Source organism: Erpetoichthys calabaricus, chromosome 3 (assembly GCF_900747795.2).
Source record: "Erpetoichthys calabaricus chromosome 3, fErpCal1.3, whole genome shotgun sequence".
In the NCBI taxonomy this organism is placed as follows: Eukaryota; Metazoa; Chordata; class Cladistia; order Polypteriformes; family Polypteridae; genus Erpetoichthys; species Erpetoichthys calabaricus.
This window is the reverse complement of record NC_041396.2, coordinates 207,353,595-207,377,119: the sequence shown is the minus strand read 5'-3', so window position 1 is coordinate 207,377,119 and position 23,525 is coordinate 207,353,595. Positions and strand designations below refer to the sequence as shown.

Genomic DNA, 23,525 nt, shown 5'->3' with positions numbered 1-23,525 from the left:
TTGCATTCCAAAATGGCGGGGAGACGGTTGTCAGCCGAACAGTTGCATAATTAGATCTGGACCACCGTGTATAGTACTTGATTTCTTTACGCTCTCTCCATACTTTTTCATGCGGCGAGTTTGTGTTATTGAAAAAGAACGTTTCTATTATGATCTGTATCGCAATAGCTTACAATTCATCAGTTTTAGTGGAGTGACGTGATGTTCACGGAGATGTCAAACAGTCCGCTGTTCCTGTTGTCAGAGAGACAGAGGAGTAAAACGACACGCTGCCACCAGTCGAGCAGCCCGTGCACTGTAGAATAGGTTTCGTAAGGTTTGTCACAAGATAGTACCCTCCTGGCGCGGCGCTTTGTTTCAGTACAGTATGTGGATTCAGTTTGCGAACAGATTGTTTGTTTGTTTGAAAGATGTTCGGAATTTGTTTTACGCTTGTTAGCATTTTAACATTAAAACGTCAAGGCGTGTATGATCCTTTAGTAAAATTAAAAAGCACTGCGTGGACTGGTTTACGTAAAAAGACGTACTATATGCAGAAGCATCGCGATTTATAATAAAGTAAAGAAACTAGGCATTTAACTTGAATTTGAAAGACGGTGTAACATTAATAGTTGAACGCAAGAATAAGCCGACATAGTATCTGCTGTGGTTTTTGGTGAACTTGATAATGCGAAACATTAATAATTGAATGCAAGAATAAGCCGACATAGTATCTGCTGTGGTTTTTGGTGAACTTGATAATGCGAAACATTAATAGTTGAACGCAACAATAAGCCGACATAGTATCTGCTGTGGTTTTTGGTGAACTTGATATGGCTTACTTAACGTAGCTGGGTGTACAAGGTCCGTGTACTAAGTGCCCTTATCATTAGTTAATTCGTACTTTGTTCTGACACTTGCATGGCAACTTGTGGACACTTGGTAACAGAAAATTGAAACTTGGTTTGTCTTTTTTTCTCACCTTTGTATTCATTTAAAAGTTAATGGTTCCATCTGTTATGTTGTTATGACATGTTTGATTGAGTAGAATGCTATTGCAATGTCCTGGTTTTTGATAAATAAAAATATTTATCAAAGTATTTAAAATGCAGGCATCCCATTGAATAATGTGGCAGTGTGTGACACAGGTTTATTAAATAAATAGTAATAGTAGCCTGACAGTTATTATTCATATTATTGCTAGATTATAACAATAATTATAATAATATATATATAAAATATAATTATAATAATATAATAATTATTTGTGACTTTCCCCTTGGGAATAATAAAGTATCTATCTATCTATCTATCTATCTATCTATCTATCTATCTATCTATCTATGGATGGATTAGAGTACTGTCTGTTTAATTTAGTAAACTAAAATCATCATTGTCTTTAAAATACAGTTTCTAAACTTGAATGTTGAACTCAGTTATTTTTTAATTGTCAATTAATAGAGTTTAATGCTGTGAAGAATGCATAGAAGAAAAAGGTTAGCTGTGCATGTATGTAACTTACAAAAAGAAGAATCACCTCATAAGACAAGGTTTTGACATTTGTTATTTATATTTGATATTAAATTTAATATTGTTGAAGGTCCATCATCTGATATAGAGTGAACATACATATTCAGTGATAAAAGCAGCATTTTGCTTTTTGTTATTTTGTTTCGTTGCTAATGTTGGACCGACTCCCACCGTGTGCCCAATGCTGCTGGGTTGTGCTGCAGTTTCCATTGAAGCTGAAATTCAATTTTGCAGGTTCAGTATATAGATGGATGAATGGAGTTAATTATTTATATTTTCAAATTTACAGTTTGACATTTTATGTTTTTCTGTGTTGCATTAATGTTTATTGGAAGTGCTTTATTTGTATACTACTGTAAACCAGAAATTTAACTATGCTGGTTAGGTTTTCTAAAGTACAGTATGGCTTTGGTGTATTTCATTGGTAAGTTAACTGACTTTCATATTCGAAAATGTTCTTCATTTCTCATTTTTTGTTCCCCAAATCTTTGCAAGTGGGGGACACATTGGCACCATGCTTGGGTTGTCAGACTGTCTCCTGTCATTAAAATTGAGTTGTTAACAATTATTAGATACATTGAATATAACCATCCAACTTTACATATCACACTGTAAAGTATTCAAGTACAGTGGATTTGAGAATAAATGTATATAAGAGTTTGTCAGTTCTCTAATAAAAGAAAAGAAAACCAGTCAGGCCCTATTAAATACATAGAGCACTTGTGTATTCGGAAGTCACCCTTCAGACAAATACTAATCAAACTGTAATTTGTTTAAAAGCTGTCCATTTTCTGAGCCACTAAGAGCCCTTCAGAGTTCAGAAGTAATACATTGTGCAACTTGCAGAGCCCCTCTTTTAATAGACATGCAGATGATGGAGGTCACTGCTAATCGAGAATGCATTTACAAAACATGGCAACTGAAGCTGAGCACATGCCAATACTTTAACAAACATTTAAATTGACATTAGTAGAAGAATATATCTGTTAAACAGATAACATCTGAAACAGGAGGGTCACTATAAAACGTGACTGTCATGAAATTTTGTCATATTTTTGTGTGTATTATTCATTTAGAAAAGGGGACTCTGAAGGCTGCCTTTGAAAACACTGACTGAGAAATGCTTTGTGAGTCACATGGCCAGGACATAAACAGACCCTGCCACTGTATCACTGCGTACATCGAGTTCTGTGCAGATAACATAGTCTCCAAACCAGAAATCATGGATCACAAAAGACTTGAAAGTCCTATGGAGTAGGAAGAAGAGAACCTTCAGGTCTGGATATAAAGATGAAATAAAGCAGGTGCAGTCAGAACTGAAGAAGCAGCTCCAAAAGCAGAAAGCCTGCAAGCTATAGAGGCAAACTTGAGCACATGCTACAACAAAACAACATGAAGGAAGTGTGGAATGGGATGAATACTATCATTGGCTACAAGAAGACTGTTAAACTTACAGAGGATGGGAACAAGAGCAGAACTAATGAACTGAACCAGTTCATCCATAGGTTTTCCTCATTCTCATTCTTGTCAGTATGCTCCTTTCCAACACTGCTGGCCTCTTTGAGCAAGCTGAGGAAGTTCTAGAATACCAACTGCTATCTGCACCCTGCACAACCTTCCTCTACAATGACATCACACCGGTGGTCTCCAGCCCCCCTCCACTTTCTGGACTTTGTGTCTCTGCTGAATAATTGAGGAGAGAGAGCTAGGAAAACTCTACATAAACAAGGCTTCAGAGCCAGAAGGAATCATCCCCAGGATGTTGAGAAGATGTGCCAGCCGGCTCTTTGGGGTCCTTTAGAACCTGTTCTCACTTTTCCTGAATTTGTAGAAGGTGTGTTCCCAGTATCAAATAAAGGTCATTCCAGTTATTTCAAGGACTTAAGACCAGTTGCTCTTACTTCATACATCATGAAGACCTGTGAGAGGCTGGTCCTTAAATAGCCATGACCCCTGGTTTCTGAACATCTGGATCCTCTGCAGTTTGCCTATCAGACACATACAGGTGTGGAGGCCCTCTGATCTACATGCTACCCAAAACCTACTCCCTCTTGGACAAAGCCGGCATCACAGTCAGTGATTTTTGAAGTGCCTTTAACACCATTCTGCCTCATCAACTTGGGGAAAAGCTCAAGGCTTTGCATCGTGATGCCCCCACAGTCTCCTGGATCATGGACTACCCGGCCAAAAGACAGCAGTCTGTGAGGCTGAGGGACTGTGTGTCAGAAGTGGTGGTGTGTAATAAAGAAGCACCTTAGGGAACTCTCCTGTCTCCCTTCCTGTTCACTCTCTACACAACAGACTTCCAGCACAATACCAGCGTTTGCCATCTGCAGATATTTTCAGATGACTCGTCCATCATAGGTTACATTAATAATGGAGACAAGTTAGAGTACAGGCAGTACTCTACAGTACAGGTACAGTACAGGTTATGGAGGACTTTGTCTTGTGTTGCAGGAACAACAACTTGCAACTCAACATCAGAAAGACAAAAGAGCTGGCAGTGGAGGTCCGATGTGCCAAACAGCATCTGAGACCAGTCACCATTCATGAGATGTGGAATACCTGAGGATTCACATAAACAACAAACTGGACTGTTCTGAGAACACAGTAGCTTTGTATAAGAAGGGCCAGACCAGACTGTACTTGCTAAGAAGACTCGAGTCTATTGATGTGTGCAGCAAACTACTGGAAATGTTCTATCAGCCCATAGAAGCCATTGTGGAATTTTTCACTGCAGTCTCCTGGGGAGCAACTTCAGCTCAAAAGAAGCACAATGCCTGAATGAACTTATCAGGAAAGCCTGCTCCATCACAAGGCTAAACCTGGGCACAATGGAAGCTTTTGTGGAAAAGAGAATGGTGGCAAAACTGGATGCCATCATGAAAAATCCCCTCCATTCCCTCCAACCAGTCTCTTGGAGTACAGGCTCATTCCACCATGGTGTGCTAAGAAGAGCCTCTGGGGGTCTTTTCTGCCCACTTCTATCAGGCATTTCCTCCAGGTCACTCATTAAGTTTATTTTGAAATATTGGAACAATAAACATTTATTTTTGTTTACATATCGATTAATTGATTGGCTGTATTATTTGTCTTGTGAGTCTGTATCCTTGTTTTTATGTTTCGGCTGCTGTATGCATGTGAATTTCCTCTTGGGATAATAAAGTTTTTCTAATCTAATTTATCATCCTGCTGGCTCAGCAAAACAATGAGGGACGTTGCCTCTCACTGTTTACCACAGAGTTATTTTTTTGCCATTATGGCAAGATTTACAAATGCATAATGCAACTTCATTCCCTTTACTTGACTCTTTTTTCGCTAGATTTGAATGGTAAAAAATTACTTCTGTTACACCCATCACCTGCATGTCCTCTCTCACCTTATCCATAAACCTTCTCTTAAGCCTTCCTCTTTTTCTCTTGCCTGGAAGCTCTATCCTTAGCATCCTTCTCCCAATATACCCAGCATCTCTCCTCTGCACATGTCCAAACCAGTGCAGTCTGGCCTCTCTGACTTTGTCTCCCAACTGTCCAACTTGAGCTGACCCTCTAATGTACTCATTTCTAATCCTATCCATCCTCTTCACACCCAATGCAAATCTTAGCATCTTTAACTCTGCTACCTCCAGCTCTGTCTCCTGTTTTTTAGTCAGTGCCACCATCTCCAACCCATATAACATAGCTGGTCTCAACCATCCTTTTTACTGTATCTGTTGTACTAGGTTTAATGTGCAAGCCTGTTAGAGTGCATTAATGGCACTGCCCCAAAGGTAGCAGTGTTCCTGACTGCATGCTTTTTAGCTCAGTCAGCTGTGTCACTTGTGTGTTTAGTACACATCTTTGATTGAGAGGAAGGTGGGCAGATTTTGATCTGCAAGTTGGGAATGCCAATGGTGAACTTGATTATAGTTTAGGGCTGGGTGATATGGCAAAAAAAAAAAAACTTGTTTTTTGTTTTTATATATCACTTTAAAACATTAATTCAAATTAAACAAATGAATTGAAAAATTGCCCAGCCCTAGTTTCAGTATTTTAAAATGTTTAAAATTATCATTTAATATTGTTAATGTAATTTTATTTTTGTGTATTGAATACTCAGTGGGTAGTGCTGCTGCCACGCAGTTAGGAGACCCGGGTTCGCTTCCCAGTCCTCCCTGCGTGGAATTTGCATGTTCTCCCCATGTCTGCGTGGGTTTCCTCCGGGTACTCCGGTTTCCTCCCACAGTCCAAAGACATGCAGGGTAGGTGCATTGGCGATTCTAAATTGTCCCTAGTGTGTGCTTGGTGTGTGTGTGTGTGTGTGTGTGTGTGTGTGTGCGTGCCCTGTGGTGGGCTGCGCCTTGCCTGGGGTTTGTTTCCTGCCTTGAACCCTGTGTTGGCTGGGATTGGCTCCAGCAGACCCCCGTGACCCTGTAGTTGGGATATAGCGGGTTGGATAATGGATGGATGGAGGTATTGGATACTGTAATTTCTGTCACAAATATGGGAAAAAGGGAGCCCTCTGCTGGACACTGCAAAGCACAATGAATAGATAGATACTTTATTAATCCCAAGGGGAAATTCACATAATAGAATAGTACAGCAGGAGACCACATGTAGCAGCTTCATACGAAGACATCTTCCTGACACAATGAAGGAGACTTGTTTTTTTTTCTTTGTTTTAGGGTCGAGTGGTACATCCTGGCAGCAACCTACCAAATTTAATTTCACAATGATTATTTTACAGTTTTTATTATAGCTACATTTTTTCTTGTTTGTCCTATGTGTTCTTTGAAGTACCATTTGAATTGATTTTTTTTTTATACAGAATGTTTTTATTTGCTTGAGCTTCACCAAATCAAATTCCATGTGGCTGGTGTTGTAATGGCAGTAAAGCATTTACTTACTTTCTTACTTGACTCCCACTACCCTGATATTTGTGTATACTTACGACTGAGGCTGTTTTACACAAGAAGAGACTGAAGTTATATGCTGTGATTTTCTAGTTCTGTTGAAGCATCAGTGGAGCTGATTTTGTTCTTCTCATGTGCGTTGAATGGTGAATAAGTTCTGGTTTTTATATACTTTTGTGGATTTTTCATACATGGTTTTACTTTGCATATGTCGGCTAGAATCTACCATATCAGCAGGCTTTACTAATTAATAAAACATGAATTGGGGAGTACTTTTTATTGAAGTAAGATATTGTTTATTTGCCTTAATATAGGCAATAAAACTCGGACTTGGTGTGAAAGCTGCATGGGGGCAGTTTGTCATGAATTAAGAAAGTGGGTTAAATGCATTTGATAGATTTTTGACTTAGTTTTATTGTTGCCGAGTCCCCAGGGCTGTTTTTCACGTCTTACTGTTCTTCTTCTACTTTTTTTGCATGGGTAATAGAAAAATGCTGCCTATTTATAAAGGCACAAGACTTGCCAGTCAAAATCAATGTGTGCATCATACAAATCTGAATAAATGAATCCTTTGTATAATGAGTATTTACAGTTTTCATAAGTTGTATTTTTGGCAGTTTAAAACATTATAATTACTATTTTGGGTGTGTCTTACCAGTTCTAGTTTCTGGACAGGGGGTGATTTCTATCACTAGGATAAAATATTTTATAGAATAAATAGTGTTGACAAATATTTTGGGTTCAGGGTTGTTTTCTGTTTTATCTTGGTCCCCTCTAAATACAATACAGGTATTATCAAATACTGTGTTTCAGTTTATTTTTAATTTTAACAGTAAATTGCAGTGCAAGAAAAAGCCAACCTATTTTAAGTAACCACTGTGACTGTCAGTGACAAAGTGTATAAAATATTCTGTGTATAGATTGCTGCCACAATTAGAGACTTAATTTAACAGAAAATGCTTTTGTAATTGTGAAAATATGAACTAATAATCTTATTTGTTGTATATTATTTGTTTAGGAGCTGAAGATTCAAATGGAGAGGCAGCTGGGAGGAAACCAAAAATTTCCAGGAAAAAAATGTTTACTCTGGTCTCAACTGCATCTGTAAATTTTAGCTCAATGATTTGTTATTCAATCCTAGGCCCATTTTTCCCCACAGAGGTAAGAAAAAAATTATTATATATTGTATTGATAACAGAATAGTATTTGTCACACAGTTCCTGACAGGCTAGTGCAGTAGAGCACCTTTAACAGGTCTTTCCAGACCAGAATGTGTGTGTGTATGTGTATATCTAATATATATATATATATATATCTGTGTTAAACTTGTATATATTAGTTCTTTTATCACCTATGGAAGTAAATATCATCAAGGTTCTGCACCTGTCAACTTCACACGCCAGGGGGAGCAATCATATAAATGTCATTTTCCTTAGTTGTAATGCTCACATACCATTCTTAGCTAAATGTCTTATTTTGTTACATGGAATAAATAGTTTATCAGTTTCATCCCTTTCAATAACTTGGTGCATATCTCTTATGATCATCTACTGGAAAACGAGTTCCTTAAATTTTTTTAAAGAAGAGCACAAGCTGACTCACTGGAGTGGAAAGGTGAGCTCCACTTAGTATTTCTGCAAGAAACAATTGCAAAGCACAAAAGATAAGCTGCCTTTTCTAGTTTACACCAAACTCTACAGCCCAGTTGAATATGTCAGTCTGGTTTTAAACTTCACATAATAAGCACAATGGTCACCTCTCACCACCCTGACCAATGAATTACAGTGAAATTCTTACAAGTATGTCTGAGTAATATTCAGTGTGTGTGTACTTTGGTGTCGTGATAAACAAGAATGTTGAATTGTGTAGATTTTTTTGAAAGAAGTGTTCAAGTACAAGCATTATGACCTATTGATATTTTACAACAAAAACATGGCTTGCTTAGGACTGGTATGTCTGAGGATCAGAGTCTTTGTTCACCCTTATGCGTCTCATTTAAATATTTATTAAGGAATTTGAGGGAGGAATCAGTGTTAATGTGATTATGAGGAATGATGCATTAAATAAAATAGATCTACAATAATGAAATGGCATTTGCGTAAATTTTCATCTGATCAAACTTTTAAATGAAATATAGAGTACTCTGCAAAAGTAAACAAAAAGAACATTCTTATACACATGTAGAGAAATGATGTACAGCCGAAATACTTGCCACAGTTTCATTACTTGCTTCTGTCTCTGACAGTAATCCCAGACTGGCTTGATTGTGCTGACATCAGGGCTCTGATTCCACTTGTCAAAAAATGTCCCTGTTCCTCTCTTTGCTGCCAGCAGTGTTTTATGATTTTTGCTGTGTGTTTGGTTCATTGCCAAGCTGCAAAGTGAGATTGAGACAGACCAACTGCCTCCTATTAGAAACACAAATTTCAGTCAAGAGCACCTACTGCTATTTTTCTGCCCCCATTCCTTCTGTTTCAAAGTGTAGGTGAGTCATTGAACTTAATCTGCAATTGGAGGAATGCCTTTTTTTGAAAAGAAAGGTGGTTTATTACTTTGTGAGTTTTTTCTATAATGACAATCGCATATTGTATTGATTCACTTTTTTCCCCCTCTAAAATATTCTCATATCCTTTGAAACACTATTCCAGAAGCCATGTAATAACCATCTAAGATACATTTTCTGTGAATAACATGAAATACCTAAGACTTCTCCACAGTATATTTGTCCCAAAGATTTCCAGCCAAAAAAGTTGCTATGTTCAGAAACCTGTTTATAGTGTTTTATTCAGCTACTTGTTGCTCCATTCTTTAGAGATGGCTCTAATAGTCACTCCTGTTAAAAAATGCTTCTTGTTCAATTTTAGAAAAATCATACACTAAGTACTGCAATTGCACCTTGTACTAGTAATTGACATGTATCTTACAACAGATCATTTGCTACTTTTTAAGTAAAAAAGAGACAGTGTAGAACAAATTGGACAATCTCCATTCAGCAAGGGGATTTCATGGCACACAAGACCTGTTACGACAGCAGATTTAATAAAGATGCTGAAAGCTATTTGCACTTTCCCCCATCCTGCATTTTAGATTAAATGGCAAAAACTGCAGCTAACACTTTGGTATGCAACCTCAGCGCCTTATCTGATATGATGATCGATCCCAGGCCAAGTAACATTGCAGAGACATCTCTTAGAGTTACCTGCAGCACACCTGAGTTCAAACAAAGAGCTGTAATTCAATGAGTGGCAACCTTGATGTAAAAAATAATGCATGTGTGAGCAGGCACTGGTTCTGTAACTGGAAGTGACCTACAGTTGAAGTCAGAAGTTTACTGTACATTCACTTAAGGTGAATTCTTTTAAAGTTCTGTTTATCTGAGCCAAGATAAATTACAACTCTAAATAACACTTAAGCAGCCACCCTGTACTGTGTTGTATGTTTCTTGATCTGATCTGTCTTGTATCCAGTCTTCTGTGTCAATATTTATGCAGTTATTATATTTCTATACAATAATAATAATAATGTTTTTATTCATAAATTTCCTACGTTATTGTGCCATATCTGAATGTAGGTGTATTAAAACCCTTTCTTCTTTCTACATCAGGGTTGTTTTTGTTTTTTTTTACTTTTAGTCTCCTCTTTTTTTCTGTAGTGTTTTCAATGTGCCCAAATAAGTCGGCAAAATTATTCAAAGTCACTCTTGTAAGAGTATTTGGTATACATTCACTCAAGTGATTAAACTGGCTAAATATGTAAAACATTCATTTTAGAAAAAATAAAAAAGAAGAGACAAATCTTAAAAATCTTTGTTGTTTATATCTACTTTGCCTACTGCAAAAACCCAGGATGCTCTACTTCTGTGCCAGTAAGACTTCACTCTTTTAGCACTTGACAGTAGGTGACATTTTAAGGATGTCTTTTACAAATTGGCACGGATTGTTTCCCTGGTTCAAGAGACATTCTACATATTAAGGTTTTATAGGCATTATAATTTCCTGATGGCACATAGACTTTTAAAATGGCTGTACAGTTGGCATTGTGGGCTACATCATTTTTTGTATATTACCACACCAGCCCTTTGCAACCAGCCATGTTTCTGTACAAAGGTACCTTTACAGTACATAAAATATTTTTTTCCTTAGTCAGGCTACTGTGATCTTTTGTAACCGTTTCTCTGAATAGGATTACTATTTCTAAGTCTGTCCCTTGTGATAAGATTTTTGAACAATAAATTAAGTTTCTGTTCTTAATTTTGCCTAGGTCAATTAATGCTGATTTTGCTGTACAAACAAATAATTGTTTAAGTGCCAACCCTTAATATAACATGTTTTTCTTCATTTTTTACTTAATCATAAACTAAATCTGGGTTAATGTCTTTGGGCAAAGTGAAATGAGTTGTATAGCCAGTTATGTTTTGGATAGGTTTTTATAACTTATTTCATAAAGATCCTTTTGTTATTATTCCTAGTATACATTAATGGAACAAGTAAAAAAACATAAGATTCTCATTGCATATGTGGCAGGGCACTTTTTCATTTTAGATCTAACTGCTTTTATAACCGTATATTTCTGTTTCTTTTAGGGATGGAAATAAACATCATGCATGTAACAAATAATGTCAAATTCTGTTGACCATTTGCTAAACACAATAGGTCTGCTGCTGACCTCTATAGGCCAGCTATGTTTTAGGCAAGAAACTACAGAAGCAATTTGGTTGCTCAGATATGCTCAGAAGCCAGCCACAGGGGATGCACAGACCAGTGTGTTTCTTCGTGCCGGTCCCAAGCCCAGATAAATGGGGAGGGTTACGTCTGGAAGGGCATCTGGTGTAAATTTTTTGCCAGATCAACATGCGGACAACAATACAGATTTCTATACAGGATCGGTCGAGGCCCAGGTTAACAACGGCCGCCACAAGTACTGTTAGCCAACAGGGTGCTGGGGTGGAAATTGGACTACTGTTGCCCGTAAAAAGAAAAGAAGAGGGAGAAGACATTTACAGAGAAAGGAGGAGAGGAGTAAGGTAATGAGAATGGATAGATAGATAGATACTTTATTAATCCCAAGGGGAAATTCACATACTCCAGCAGCATATTGATAAAAAACAATATTAAAGAGTGATAAAAATGCAGGTATAACAGACAATTGCGTTGTATAATGTTAACGTTAATGTTTACATCCCCCGAGTGGAATTGAAGAGTCGCATAGTGTGAGCGAAGGTTGGATGGTGTCAAAGGAGCTAGAGAAGTCCAGAAACATAATTCTTACAGCACCACTGCCTCTGTCCAAGTGGGAGAGGGATCGGTGTAGCATATAGATGATGGCATCCTCCACTCCCACCTTCTCCTGGTATGCGAACTGCATAGGATCAAGGGCGTGGTGACATCAGAGCAACAGGCCGGAAGTCATTCACGTCACTAGGACATGATACCTTTGGGACTGGGGTGATGCACAATGTTTTCCAAAGCCTCGGGACTCTCCCCTGTTCAAGGCTCAGGTTGAAGATGTGCTGTAGAGGACTCCCCAGCTCCAACGCACAGGCCTTCAGCAGTCGTGGCGATACTCCATCTGGACCCACTGCTTTGCTGGGACGAAGTCTCCTCAGCTCTCTGCTTACCTGGGTTGCTGTAATTGTGGGTGGGGGGAACCTCTCTCCTATGCTGGTATCAGCAGAAGGATGGGTGGAGGGTGCAGTACTCTGAGGTGAGAGTGAGACTGGGTTTGCTCTCTCCACGTCTCTCTCGATGGTGGCACCCCGCTTCGAGCTGCAGCCAGTGATGATCTTCATCCCATCTCACACTTCCTTCTTGCTGTTATTCTGCAACTTCTGCTCCAGCTTTCTCCTGTACTGCTCCTTCGCCGCCCTGAGCTGGACTCTGAATTTCTTCTGCACGCGCTTGAGCTCATGCTGATCACCGCCTTTAAAAGCCCTTTTCTTCCGGTTCAAAAGGCCCTTGATGTCACTTGTAATCCGTGGCTTGTTGTTAGCATAGCAGTGTACTGTTCTTACTGGAACTACAATGTCCACACAGAAGTTGATGTAGTCAGTAGTGCAGTCAACAACCTCCTCAATGTTCTCACTATATGATCCCTGCAGGATATCCCAGTCCGTAGTTCCAAAGCAGTCTCTCAGAGCCTGCTGTGCCTCAGGGGACCACTTCCTGAATGAGCGTGTGGTTGTAGGTAGCTCCCTCAGTCTTGGTTTGTAGTGAGGCTGAAGCTGAACAAGGTTGTGATCTGCTTTCCCAAGCGCAGGCAGCGAGGTGGTGCTGTATGCATCTTTAACATTTGCATACAGTAGGTCAATAGTCCTATTTCCCCGGCTGTTACAATCCACATACTGGGGGAAGGCAGGTAATGTTTTGTCCAGCGTCACATGGTTAAAATCTCCAGAGATTAGCACAAGCGCCTCGGAGTGCTGCGTTTGTAGTTTAGCAACAGCAGAATGGATGATGTTACTCACTATCTCCACATCCGCCCGAGGAGGGATGTAAACAATAACAACAATGACGTGTCCAAACACTCTGGACAAGTAATAAGGATGCAGACTTACGGCCAACAGTTCAATGTCCCTGCAGCAAGTGGAGATTTTGACGTTTACGTGTCCAGAGTTGCACCACCTTGTATTCACATAGAGAGCGAGTCCTCCTCCTTTCCGCTTCCCACAGGTATTTGCGTCTCTGTCCACTCTAACTGTGCTAAACCCGGGTAGCTCCACGTTAGCATCTGGGATGTTAGTTATTAGCCATGTTTCACAAAAACACAACAAACTGCATTCTCTGTAAGTCCTGACATTTTTCACCAGCGCAGCCAGTTCATCAATCTTATTTGGTAGTGAGTTCACATTTCCCAGGATCACAGAAGGCACCGAAGGCTTGTATCGCCATTTTCTCGCTAGCCGCTTAGCTTTTAGCTTAGTGCTGGCTCTGCTGCCACAATACCACCTTCTTACCTCGTCGGGTAAATAGGGAACCACACCGGCACGGGCCTTTGTTCTCGGCGCTTGAAGTTGACTACCTGAATAGACGAGTCTCGGCATGTAAAAATCCATGTCCAAGTAGTAAAAAGTGTCCAGGGAACGAGTCCACATAAAAGAAAGTGGTAGGAGTGATCAGTGAAGTAGATTTAAAGGTAGAAAGATAAAGTCGTACACGGAGGTGCTAGAAAGGCTGCCACTCGCGGCAGTATGACTGGTAAGGGAAGAGAGTTAGCTGATGTGATAGAGAGAAGGAAGGCTGATATATTGTGCGTGCAAGAGTCTAAATGGAAGGGAAGTAAGGCCACGTGGATCAGAGGTGGGTTCAAATTTTCCTATCATGATGTGGATGAGAGGAGAAATGATGTAGGGGTTATCCTGAAGGAACAGTATGTCAAGAGCATTCTGGAGGTGGAAAGAGTGCCAGACAGAGTGATGATTACGAAGCTGGAAATTGAAGGTGTGATGATGAATGTTGTTCATGCATGCGCCTTGCAAGTTGGGTGTATGATGGATGAGAAGGAAGTTTTCTGGAGTGAGTTGGATGAAGTGGTGGAGAGTATAACCAAGGGAGAGAGTGTGGTGATTGGAGCAGATTTCTGTGGACATGTTGATGAAGGGAACAGAGGAGATAAAGAGGTGATGGGTAGGTATGGTGTCAAGGAGAGAAATACAGTAGGTCAGATGATAGTGGATTTTGCGAAAAGGATGGGCATGGTTGTGCTGAATATGTATTTTAAGAAGAGTGATGTTAAATAATGGAGGAAGATTCACACAGGTAGATTACATCCTATGCAGGAGAGTCAGTCTAAAGGAGATTGTAGACTGCAAAGTGGTGGCAGGGGAAAGCGTAATTAGGCAGCATAGGATGGTGGTCTGTGGGATGACGTTGGAGATCAAGAGGAGGCAGAGGAGGAGAGTGAGTGCTGAGCCAAGTATGAAATGGTGGAAGTTGATAAAGGAAGACTGCAAGGTTGAGTTCAGGGAGGAGGTAAAACAAGCACTGGGTGGCAGTGAAGAGTTACCAGACAGCTAGTCAGCTACAGCAGAAGTAGTATGAGTGACAGCAAGAAGGGTGCTTGGCGTGACATCTGGACAGAGGAAGGGGGAAAAGGAAATGTGGTGATGGAATGGGGAAGTACAGGAGAGTATACAGAGGAAGAGGAACGGCAAAGAAAAAGTGGGATAGTCAGAGAGATGCAGAAAGTAGACAAGAGTACAAGGAGATAAGGCGCAAGGTGAAGAGAGAGGTGACAAAAACTGAAGAAAAGGTGTTTCATGAGTTGTATGAGAGGTTGGACACTAAGAAGGGAGAAAAGGACCTGTACCGATTGAATAGACAGAGGGACCAAACTGGAAAAGAGATGCAGCAGGTTAGGGTGGTAAAGGATAAAGATATACTCACAAGTGAGGAGAGTGTTGAGCAGATAGAAAGAGTACTTTGAGAGGCTTATGAATGAAGAGAATGAGAGAGAGAGAAGGTTGTATGATATGGAGATAGTGAATCAGGAAGTACAACGGATTAGCAAGGAGGAAGTAAGGACAGCTATGAAGAGGATGAAGAATGGAAAGGCCATTGGTCCAGGTGATATACCCGTGGAAGCATGGATGTATTTAGGAGAGATGGCAGTGTAGTTTTTAACTAGATTGTTTAATGGAATCTTGGAATGTGAGAGGATGCCTGAGGAGTGGAGAAGAAATGTACTGGTACCGATTTATAACAATAAAGGGGATATGCAGAACTGTACTAACTACAGAGGGATAAAATTGATGAGCCACAGCATGAAGTTATGGGAAAGAGTAGTGGAAACTAGGTTAAGAAGGGAGGTGATGATTATTGAGCAGCAGTATGGTTTCATGCTAGGAAAGAGCATCACAGATGCAATATTTGCTCTGAGGGTGTTGATAAAGAAGTATAGAGAAGCTCAGAAGGAGTTGCATTGCATCTTTGTGGACCTGGAGAAAGTATATGACAGGATGCCTCGAGAGGAGTTGTGGTATTGTATGAGGAAGTCGAGAGTGGCAGAGAAGTACATATGATATGTCCAGGATATGTATGAGGGAACTGTGATATGGTGAGGTCTGTGGTAGGAGTGACGGATGCATTCATTGTGGAGGTTGGATTACATCAGGGATTGGCTCTGAGCTCTTTCTTATTTTCAATGGTGATGGACAGGTTGACAGAAGAGATTAGATAGGAGTCCCCATGGATTATGATGTTTGCTGATGTCATTGTAATCTGTAGAGTAGGGAGCAGGTTGCAGAGACCCTGGAGAGGTAGAGATATGCTGTAGAGGGGAGAGGAATGAAGGTCAGGAGGAACAAGACAGAATACATTTGTAAATGAGAGGGAGGTCAGACAAGTGGTGAGGATGCTGGGAGTAGAGTTGGTGAAGGTGGATGGGTTTAAATACCTGGTATAAACAGTACAGAGTAATAGAGAGGTGAAGAAGAGAGTGCAGGCAGGGGGGAGAAGAGTGTCGGCAGTGATTTGTGACAGACGGGTATCAGCAAAAGTGAAAGGGAAGGGCTACAGGGCGGTACTGGCACTGACCAAAAAAAAAAAAGGAGACAGAACTGGAGGCGGCAAAGTTAAAGATGTTAAGATTTGCATTGGGTGTGATGAGGATGGACAGGATTAGAAATGAGTACATTAGAGGGTCAGCTCAGTTTGGACGGTTTGGAGAAAAAAAATCAGAGAGGCGAGATTGCGTTGGTTTGGACAAGTGCAGAGGGGAGATGCTGGATATATTGGGACCTGGCTAAGGATGAAACTCCCAGGTAAGAGGAAAAGAAGAAGGCCTGAGAGGAGGTTTATGGATTTGGTGAGAGAAGTCATGCAGGTGGTGGGTGTAACAGAAGAAGATAATGAGGACAGGAGGATATTTAAAAAAATGATCTGCTGTGGCAACTCCTAACAGGGCAGCCACATGAAGAAGAAGAAATGCTCAGAAGGTGTTTATATACTTTAAAAGAATGGTGCCAATAGTGTAGTGAGTAATGAAAAAAGTTTTTATTGAGCAAGAAATAAAAATCTGATTTTGCCATTTTCTTGTGAAATTGGTAACTCAAACAATACAGGTACAGGAGAGGCATTGTGACCAGGCAGTTAGTCACATTGTTGTGTTTGCATTGCACTGGAGATTTGGAGAAGGATGAGAATCTTTTAGAGGTGACGACTGAAAGTGGACTGAAGAGAATATACAGTATGTGAGGTTCAGCAAATTAAGAATGAAAAACATTCACAGACTATTGATAACATTGCTGTACATCTCTGTATTTGACATTTCTAGATCTTGCAGCAGAACAACACGGCAGCTTTTGTGAGAAACATTGAAACAGTGATGCCAGGCAAACATAAAACATTGGCTAAGTGCTTGGTAATCATATACAATCTGTAACTTCTGTAATGTTTCTGTTGCTGAATTGCTGAGAAACTTGCAAGATTTGGTGATGATTCATTGCACAAATGTGGACATGTTCACATAGCCATTGAGCTACATACATCTTTCTTTGAACTTAAAATATTTCTGAGCAAATTTCTTTTACTACAGTTATTGCTGTTATACCTGTTGATGAGCCAGTGATTCACACAGCATAGAATTTGCAGTTAAAATTGTTCTGAAAATGAAATTAATTTATTTTGCTTATCACTAGTTCCACCTCTTACATGTAACATGTGGGCACCAATGGCAAGCAGCCACAGCAACGCCCCTTGACACTCAGTCATAGAAGTTATTGCCTATACTTTATCCAGTTGTGCTGATGTAAAACGTTTTTACACAATGCAACAACTGACACAGCACAACATCCTAAGCAGTTTTATTTGGTTTAAACTGTGGCAGGCTTCTCAACCAATTCCCATCCTCCGCAAGATGTCAGATGAATATGTGAAAGGAATACGATTAAACGGACATATCTGTTGGTCTTCCCAAGCACTTTTCTACTTCTAGCAAGAGCAGGAAGGAGGACTGCCTGCCTCCCACTGAATGCTTAGCCTTTAAAAGAGGTGTTGCTATTTGCTCTTGTGGGGCATTTCTTTAAATGCAGATTGCTGTATATAGGCAGTGGCTAAAAATATGCTATTTTAACCTAACTTAGGGCATTGATTCATTATGCTTTGTAGACACAGATGAAGGGTTGCACCAAAGCTTCATTCATATTTGTTTTAAGGTATATGTTTGGTCATTTTTAAGTTGGAGTTATTTGTTTATAGTCATGGTATATAATAATTTGCCACATGAAATTGTCTTTGAAAGTGAAGCTTACTTTTTTTATAAATTTTAAAAAATATAGTGCCTGTTCTTGCAATTTAAAATGGACGTCAGGCATTAGGGGTTCAAGCATTAAAACAAAAGCCTTAAAACTTATGGAATGTACCCACTTTGAAACAGCATATGAAGGTGAAGTGTACACATATGAGTATCTTTGTACTCAGTCCACATTACAATAATTCTAAACAGAACTGATTACATTATTGAACTTTTTATTAAAGCCTTAGATTTCTGGAAGAGCCAAGGCCACTTGTATGTCGATACTATATTACAGGGCCAGTCAACACCCAGCATTATACTCCTTCTGTGGCATGTCGTATGCATGCATGACCAAAAAATACTGAGAAAATGAAAAGGGCAGATTATGCAGTAGAGCCAAACCACGATGAAATAGACTGAAGCACATAAACCAATTATCAAATTTTATTGTGCACACTGAGAATAGTAATACAGCAGTGGAGGACAACATGTCTGAGTGAATAAACGTAAATAACAAGTTTCACTAGATATTTATTGTTTGAAGAACTTGGCTGTAATATGATGGACTTTTTTAAGCATGTTATTCTTAACATTTCTGAGATGGGTGTTACAAATAATTTAACTGAACCTTTTTTAATTTAACTGTGTTATTATTAAATGCAACTGAATGAGCAGTTCTAGTTGTTCTTTCTTTGAATTACATGTGAAATACAGGATATGTTTCATTTAAATTGACAACTCAAAGGACCCATGGTGAAATTTACCTTTGCATCACCCATCCATTTTCCTGGTGTTGCTCTTTTTAAGAAGTCAGATTAGCATGAGTTTGTTTTTCAAATAAATAAAGCAGTTATGTATTGTTTATATAGTGTTTACCAAATACAGGTATGACCAGTTAGACTTTTACTGTGAAAATGTAAATATATATATATATATATATATATATATATATATATATATATATATATATATATATATATATAATACACACACATACATACATACATATCTGTGCTCCTCTCACGTCTATAAAATCCTGTCTTTTATATTGATGGGAGAATTATTTTGGCTGTGTATAAGTGTGTGCACACAAGTGGGTCCTGTATTGGACTGGTGCCCCATCCACAAGTGGTTTTATCCTGATATCATGCATAAATGAATTGAGGGATGTTATGCTTAGACTATATAATGTATGCATCTGGAGTATGGTGTGCAGTTTCAGTCACCATGCTACAAAAACACATAGCAGCACATGAATCTGTGCAGAGGAGTGCAAACAGGTGCATCTCAGGACTTAAGGACATGCCATACAGTGACAGACTCATAAAATGAATCCTGTTTAGTCTTGAGCAGAGGAGACTGCATGGGGAACTAATTGAGGACTTGAAAATCCTCAAAAGCATTGGTAAAGTAGATCCAGCAGAATTCTTTCAGCTTAAAAGTGTATCATGTACTCAAGGACATCAGTGGAAATTAAGAGGAAGTGCATTTAAGATAAAACCAGAAAGCACTAATTTACACAAAGTGTTGTAGGAATCTGGATCAAACTACAGAGACGTGTAGTTGAAGCAGAAAACTTGACAACCTTTAAGAAGAATCTGGATGACATATTAGGATAGCTTAGCTCTTAGCAAACAAGCTTGATGGACCGAACAGTCTCCACTTGTTGGTCAGATTCCTTATGTCAGTTGCTGCCAGATAAAATTTGCCTTTGATCTGAGTATGATGTTATTGGATTACCTTCCTTTATACTATGATGTTATGTTTTCACATAATCTGCCATAACAGGATTTGTATTTTCCTACAGATTACTCACTTTAAGTAATACAATTTGTAATCCTGTTTTTGTTTTATTTTTTTCAGGCTGAGAAAAAAGGTGTTAATCAAACTGTAATTGGATTGATATTTGGATGCTATGCCTTGTGTAACCTGTTGGGATCCTTAGTACTCGGAAAATATGTAAGTTTCCATTTTTTGAGATGGTTGCATTTGTTTCTCTAATTTCTCATATCTAATAGAAGCTTTTTTTTCCTTTAGATTGTTCAGATAGGAGCAAAATTTATGCTTTGTGCTGGATTGTTTTTATCAGGAGGATGTACAGTTCTTTTCGGGTGAGTTAATGATAGTATAATACTATTAAACATCCAAGATGCTACCAATTGGCGTACAGTATAAAAGGAAGTCCATCCATCCATTTTCCAACCTGCTGAATCCGAACACAGGGCACAAGACAGGAACCAATCCCAGGCAGGGTGCCGACCCACCGCAGGACACACACAAACACACCCACACACCAAGCACACACACACGGTTTTCAATGGATCTCGACATTTTAGGGTCCCCTGATACCGAAAACATTGATATCTCAATGATGGGTGAGTGTGTCTGTGTATCAAGGTTTCTCGAGGATGGTCTAGACTCTAGAGCTAAAATGGCTGGATGAAAAAATACCAAACTTGAAACCAAAGCCTGTTATGAGAACAACAATTTGTGAGCTGAATTGTGCAAGAGAAAGAGGAACTTTAGAGGAAGTTATGAATTATGAAGGAGATACTGGGGTAGGACTGAAAATGAGCTGTTCACACTCAGAAACCTACCAGTTTGACAGAATTTAAGCAGTTCTATATAAAACTAATGCAGAGATTTGGGTCCAAGTGTGCAAGGCTTTTTCACAGAAGTCTATGTAGTTGATTTGGAATTTCACTAAATGGTGCTTGTCGGTCCCACAGTAGTAACAATAAGGAGCGTTGGGTTAAAGTCTTAGATGCTCCCTGCATGGGGTTTGGATTTTCCCCTGTGTCTGTGTGGGTTTCCTCCCAGAGTTCAAAGTCATATAGTCTAGGTGAACTGGCAATGCTAAACTGGTCCCTGATATGTATGTGTGTTCCCAATGCAAGGGAGTGGTCGGTGCCCAGTCCAGGGATTGTTCATGTTTTGCACCTGATGCTTGCTGAGATGGTCTTCAGCTTACATATAATTCTGCTCTAGATTAGTGGGAATGAAAAATAGATGAATAAAATGGGTATTTTACATAGTTTTACATCTTTGAGATCTTGAGTAATAAGCCAGCGATGCAGAATTCATGGCTTTATGGCAGTGCATGTTGCATTATTGGTGAATGGATGGAGCATAAATTACCTATTGCAATGCACACATGCTTCAAACTGGGATGCTTTCTTGGTGGAATGTCCATAATCTCCTTTTATTTATGATGATTTTCTCGACATACTCTGGATTTGTTTGACATTGCAAAGACAAGCAGCTATCAGGATTATTCCACTAAACTAGCCAGTTGCTCAGTAATGAACTGGCTAATTTTACACAAATGCTGCAGATGAATATTTTGAAGTGTTGATTGAGGTTTTTTTAATATATAAAGTAAATAGAATATAAAAGGACTGACAATTTTGAGATTATATTGCACTTCATGTTTCGCAGTTTGTACTTGATTTTCAGTTTAAAATTCTTCAGTTTAAGTATGGATAGTTTCAGCACTTAGATGGTTGAAGTCTCACAAACCATTTTACAATGCAACATGCATTGCTTTGTTTTATTATTTTGATTAGAAGGTTTTTATGATCTGATCATCTCTCATATAAAGAGAGGCAAAAGGGTCTCTGCTGTTTAGTCAGTACTGTTATGATGAGGCGTTTGTTTTTAGTTTTTACTCCATTCTAGCAGTTCTGTCAACTTATAAACAAGGTGGTTGACCAGTTTTGAATCCTTTCAATCTTACTTTTATCCTCACTCCATATCTTTGCCTTTTCCATCCTTGGACAAGCTGCTCCTCTGATAATGTGCAAAATATCTCCTTTGGCTGTAGTGATCACAGTGCTATCAGCTGCATACAGGAATATTTAATATATCCCAGTTTACATTCCTCAGAGTGTCTTACATACAGTACTCTGATTTTGTAGATGCAAGGTACCCTTAGAATCCATTATGCTCACCCTGTGACATCTGTCAAGTTTGTAGTGCATATGAAAAGGCAATTGAGGTAGGCCAAAGCTTGGGACTGTGATGACAGCAGCATATATCTTTGATTTAAAAAAAAAAATCATTTAAAATAATTATAGTAACATGCCAGAGGCCAAATTTTAAAAATATTAATTAGTAACATTCATGTACTGTGTCATAGTATAATATAACAAAATCTTATATATAAATGTCTACGTGTGGAAGTGTGTGTGTCTGTCCGGCCTGGAAGTGAGAGTTGGAGTCAGTCAGGGTAAGGGCTCAGAGGAACCGGAAATCTCCTTTAGCCACTAATAACACAAGCAGGGCCAGTACTTCAGCAAAACGAAACCTCAGACAAAAGACAAAGTTGCTTAGCCACTAAAATCGGCAAAACGGTATCCCTTTTACTTTTTCTCCCACCACTAATGCACAAATAATGCAAGCACATCAGCAAAATGAATCCTCCTAGGAGAGAGATGCCTTGATTAGTTCCTTTCAATTACCTGACATCTCTACATTTCAGTTTTTTTTCCTGACGAGTTCAACAGTTTCTAAGACACCAGGCTTTTTACAGCACGGGCTTAGACACCAGTGTTAGTTTTTAAACATACTTTTCAGACTGAAATTTTAATAGGTATTGATAAATTATGCTCACAGACATACCTTTAATTCATCAAAATTGTAATGCTGTGCTACTCCAATGGATTCGATAGCAGGTATTCACCTGTGCCATTTGAAGCAATTAAAAGTGAATCTTGTTTCTCATTTACGCCTCACAGATTTTTCTTGCCCTCTCTCCCTGGTTCAAATCACTAGCTTTTAACATAAATCAAACCCATTTAATTTGTTGCAGATTTACAGGGGTCTGGAGCCAGCATTGACTCACCAATCAGGTTGAATTGCACATCACACTGGGCAATATTTTTAAAGGGGTAGGCTCAATTATTGCACACACTTCACATACAAGGCCATATACAAAAACAATACTTTTAACACACTACAGTGAAGAGATAAAATTAAATTTCTCATTTTCTTTTAAATGCCCAGATTTGCACAATTTGTGATAGAATGTGTTTTACATTTCAGTATGTTCACACTAATTCTAGTATAATGGTACATTTTTTTTTAATTCATACCATAAGTAGAATTTAATGTAACAAATCAATTGGTTTATTGTTTACTTCTAGTTGCATGCATTGTAAATAAGATGTACTGTATAATCTAATGTAATTGTCCTTTCCTGATTATGCTTGATTGGCTGTTGATGTTTTATTCCATTAACAGCAGGGTGACAGCTGCATCAACGAAATTTTATACTTGGTACTTTAGCAATGTGTCTGTTTCTATTTCAGAATTCTGTATTTATGTATTAAAATAATGTACAATTTCAGCTGCTTTTTATCTTTTGCTTTATTCTAGTCTACTTGATAGAGTGCCACATGGAGTACCTTTTATATTGATGTGCTTTATAGTAAGATCCATAGATGCTGTTGGCTTTGCTGCTGCAATGACCTCATCTTTTGCCATCATTGCCAAGGCTTTTCCGAATAATATAGCAACAGTATTGGTGAGTAAAAAACTTAAAAGAAAAGTTGATTTACAAGATTTTACTGTTTTTATTTTTAACGTAAATGACTCAGGCTTTATCAGTTGTGTTAGTAAAATTATGCATTTTAAAAACTTAACGCCATCTGGAATGGATTTGAATAACAAAGCTTTAAATATGTTTTTATAAGGGCTAATTGGCAAGGTAATTGGCCACACGTAAGAGCTGATGTTAGGAACTGAATTAATCCATATTATTTTAGTTATGTGAGGCTTCCATTGTGTCATTTTGTTTCTCCTTTTTGTTAACTAATTTTGTTTTGAAAGATTAAATCATTGTCCTGAATTGCTGTAGTACTTTAAATCGTCGATCCATCCATTTAATGAACACACT

The 23,525-nt window shown here is 38.7% G+C and overlaps 1 protein-coding gene across 6 annotated transcripts in view; it reads left to right on the top strand.

Annotated features, from left to right (window-relative positions):
* Positions 1 to 23,525, top strand: part of LOC114648604 (MFS-type transporter SLC18B1-like) — a 150,749-nt gene that overhangs the window by 93,551 nt on the left and 33,673 nt on the right. For 3 of the 6 annotated variants that reach the window (XM_051924109.1, XM_028797726.2, XM_028797727.2), the window contains exons 2-5: positions 7,419 to 7,561; positions 19,493 to 19,588; positions 19,667 to 19,740; positions 23,006 to 23,153. The exons of the other annotated variants lie outside the window; for them this stretch is intronic. In XM_051924109.1, the coding sequence (XP_051780069.1) occupies positions 7,419 to 7,561; positions 19,493 to 19,588; positions 19,667 to 19,740; positions 23,006 to 23,153 (461 nt within the window). The remainder of the gene's footprint in view (positions 1 to 7,418; positions 7,562 to 19,492; positions 19,589 to 19,666; positions 19,741 to 23,005; positions 23,154 to 23,525) is intronic. 6 annotated transcript variants of the gene reach the window in all.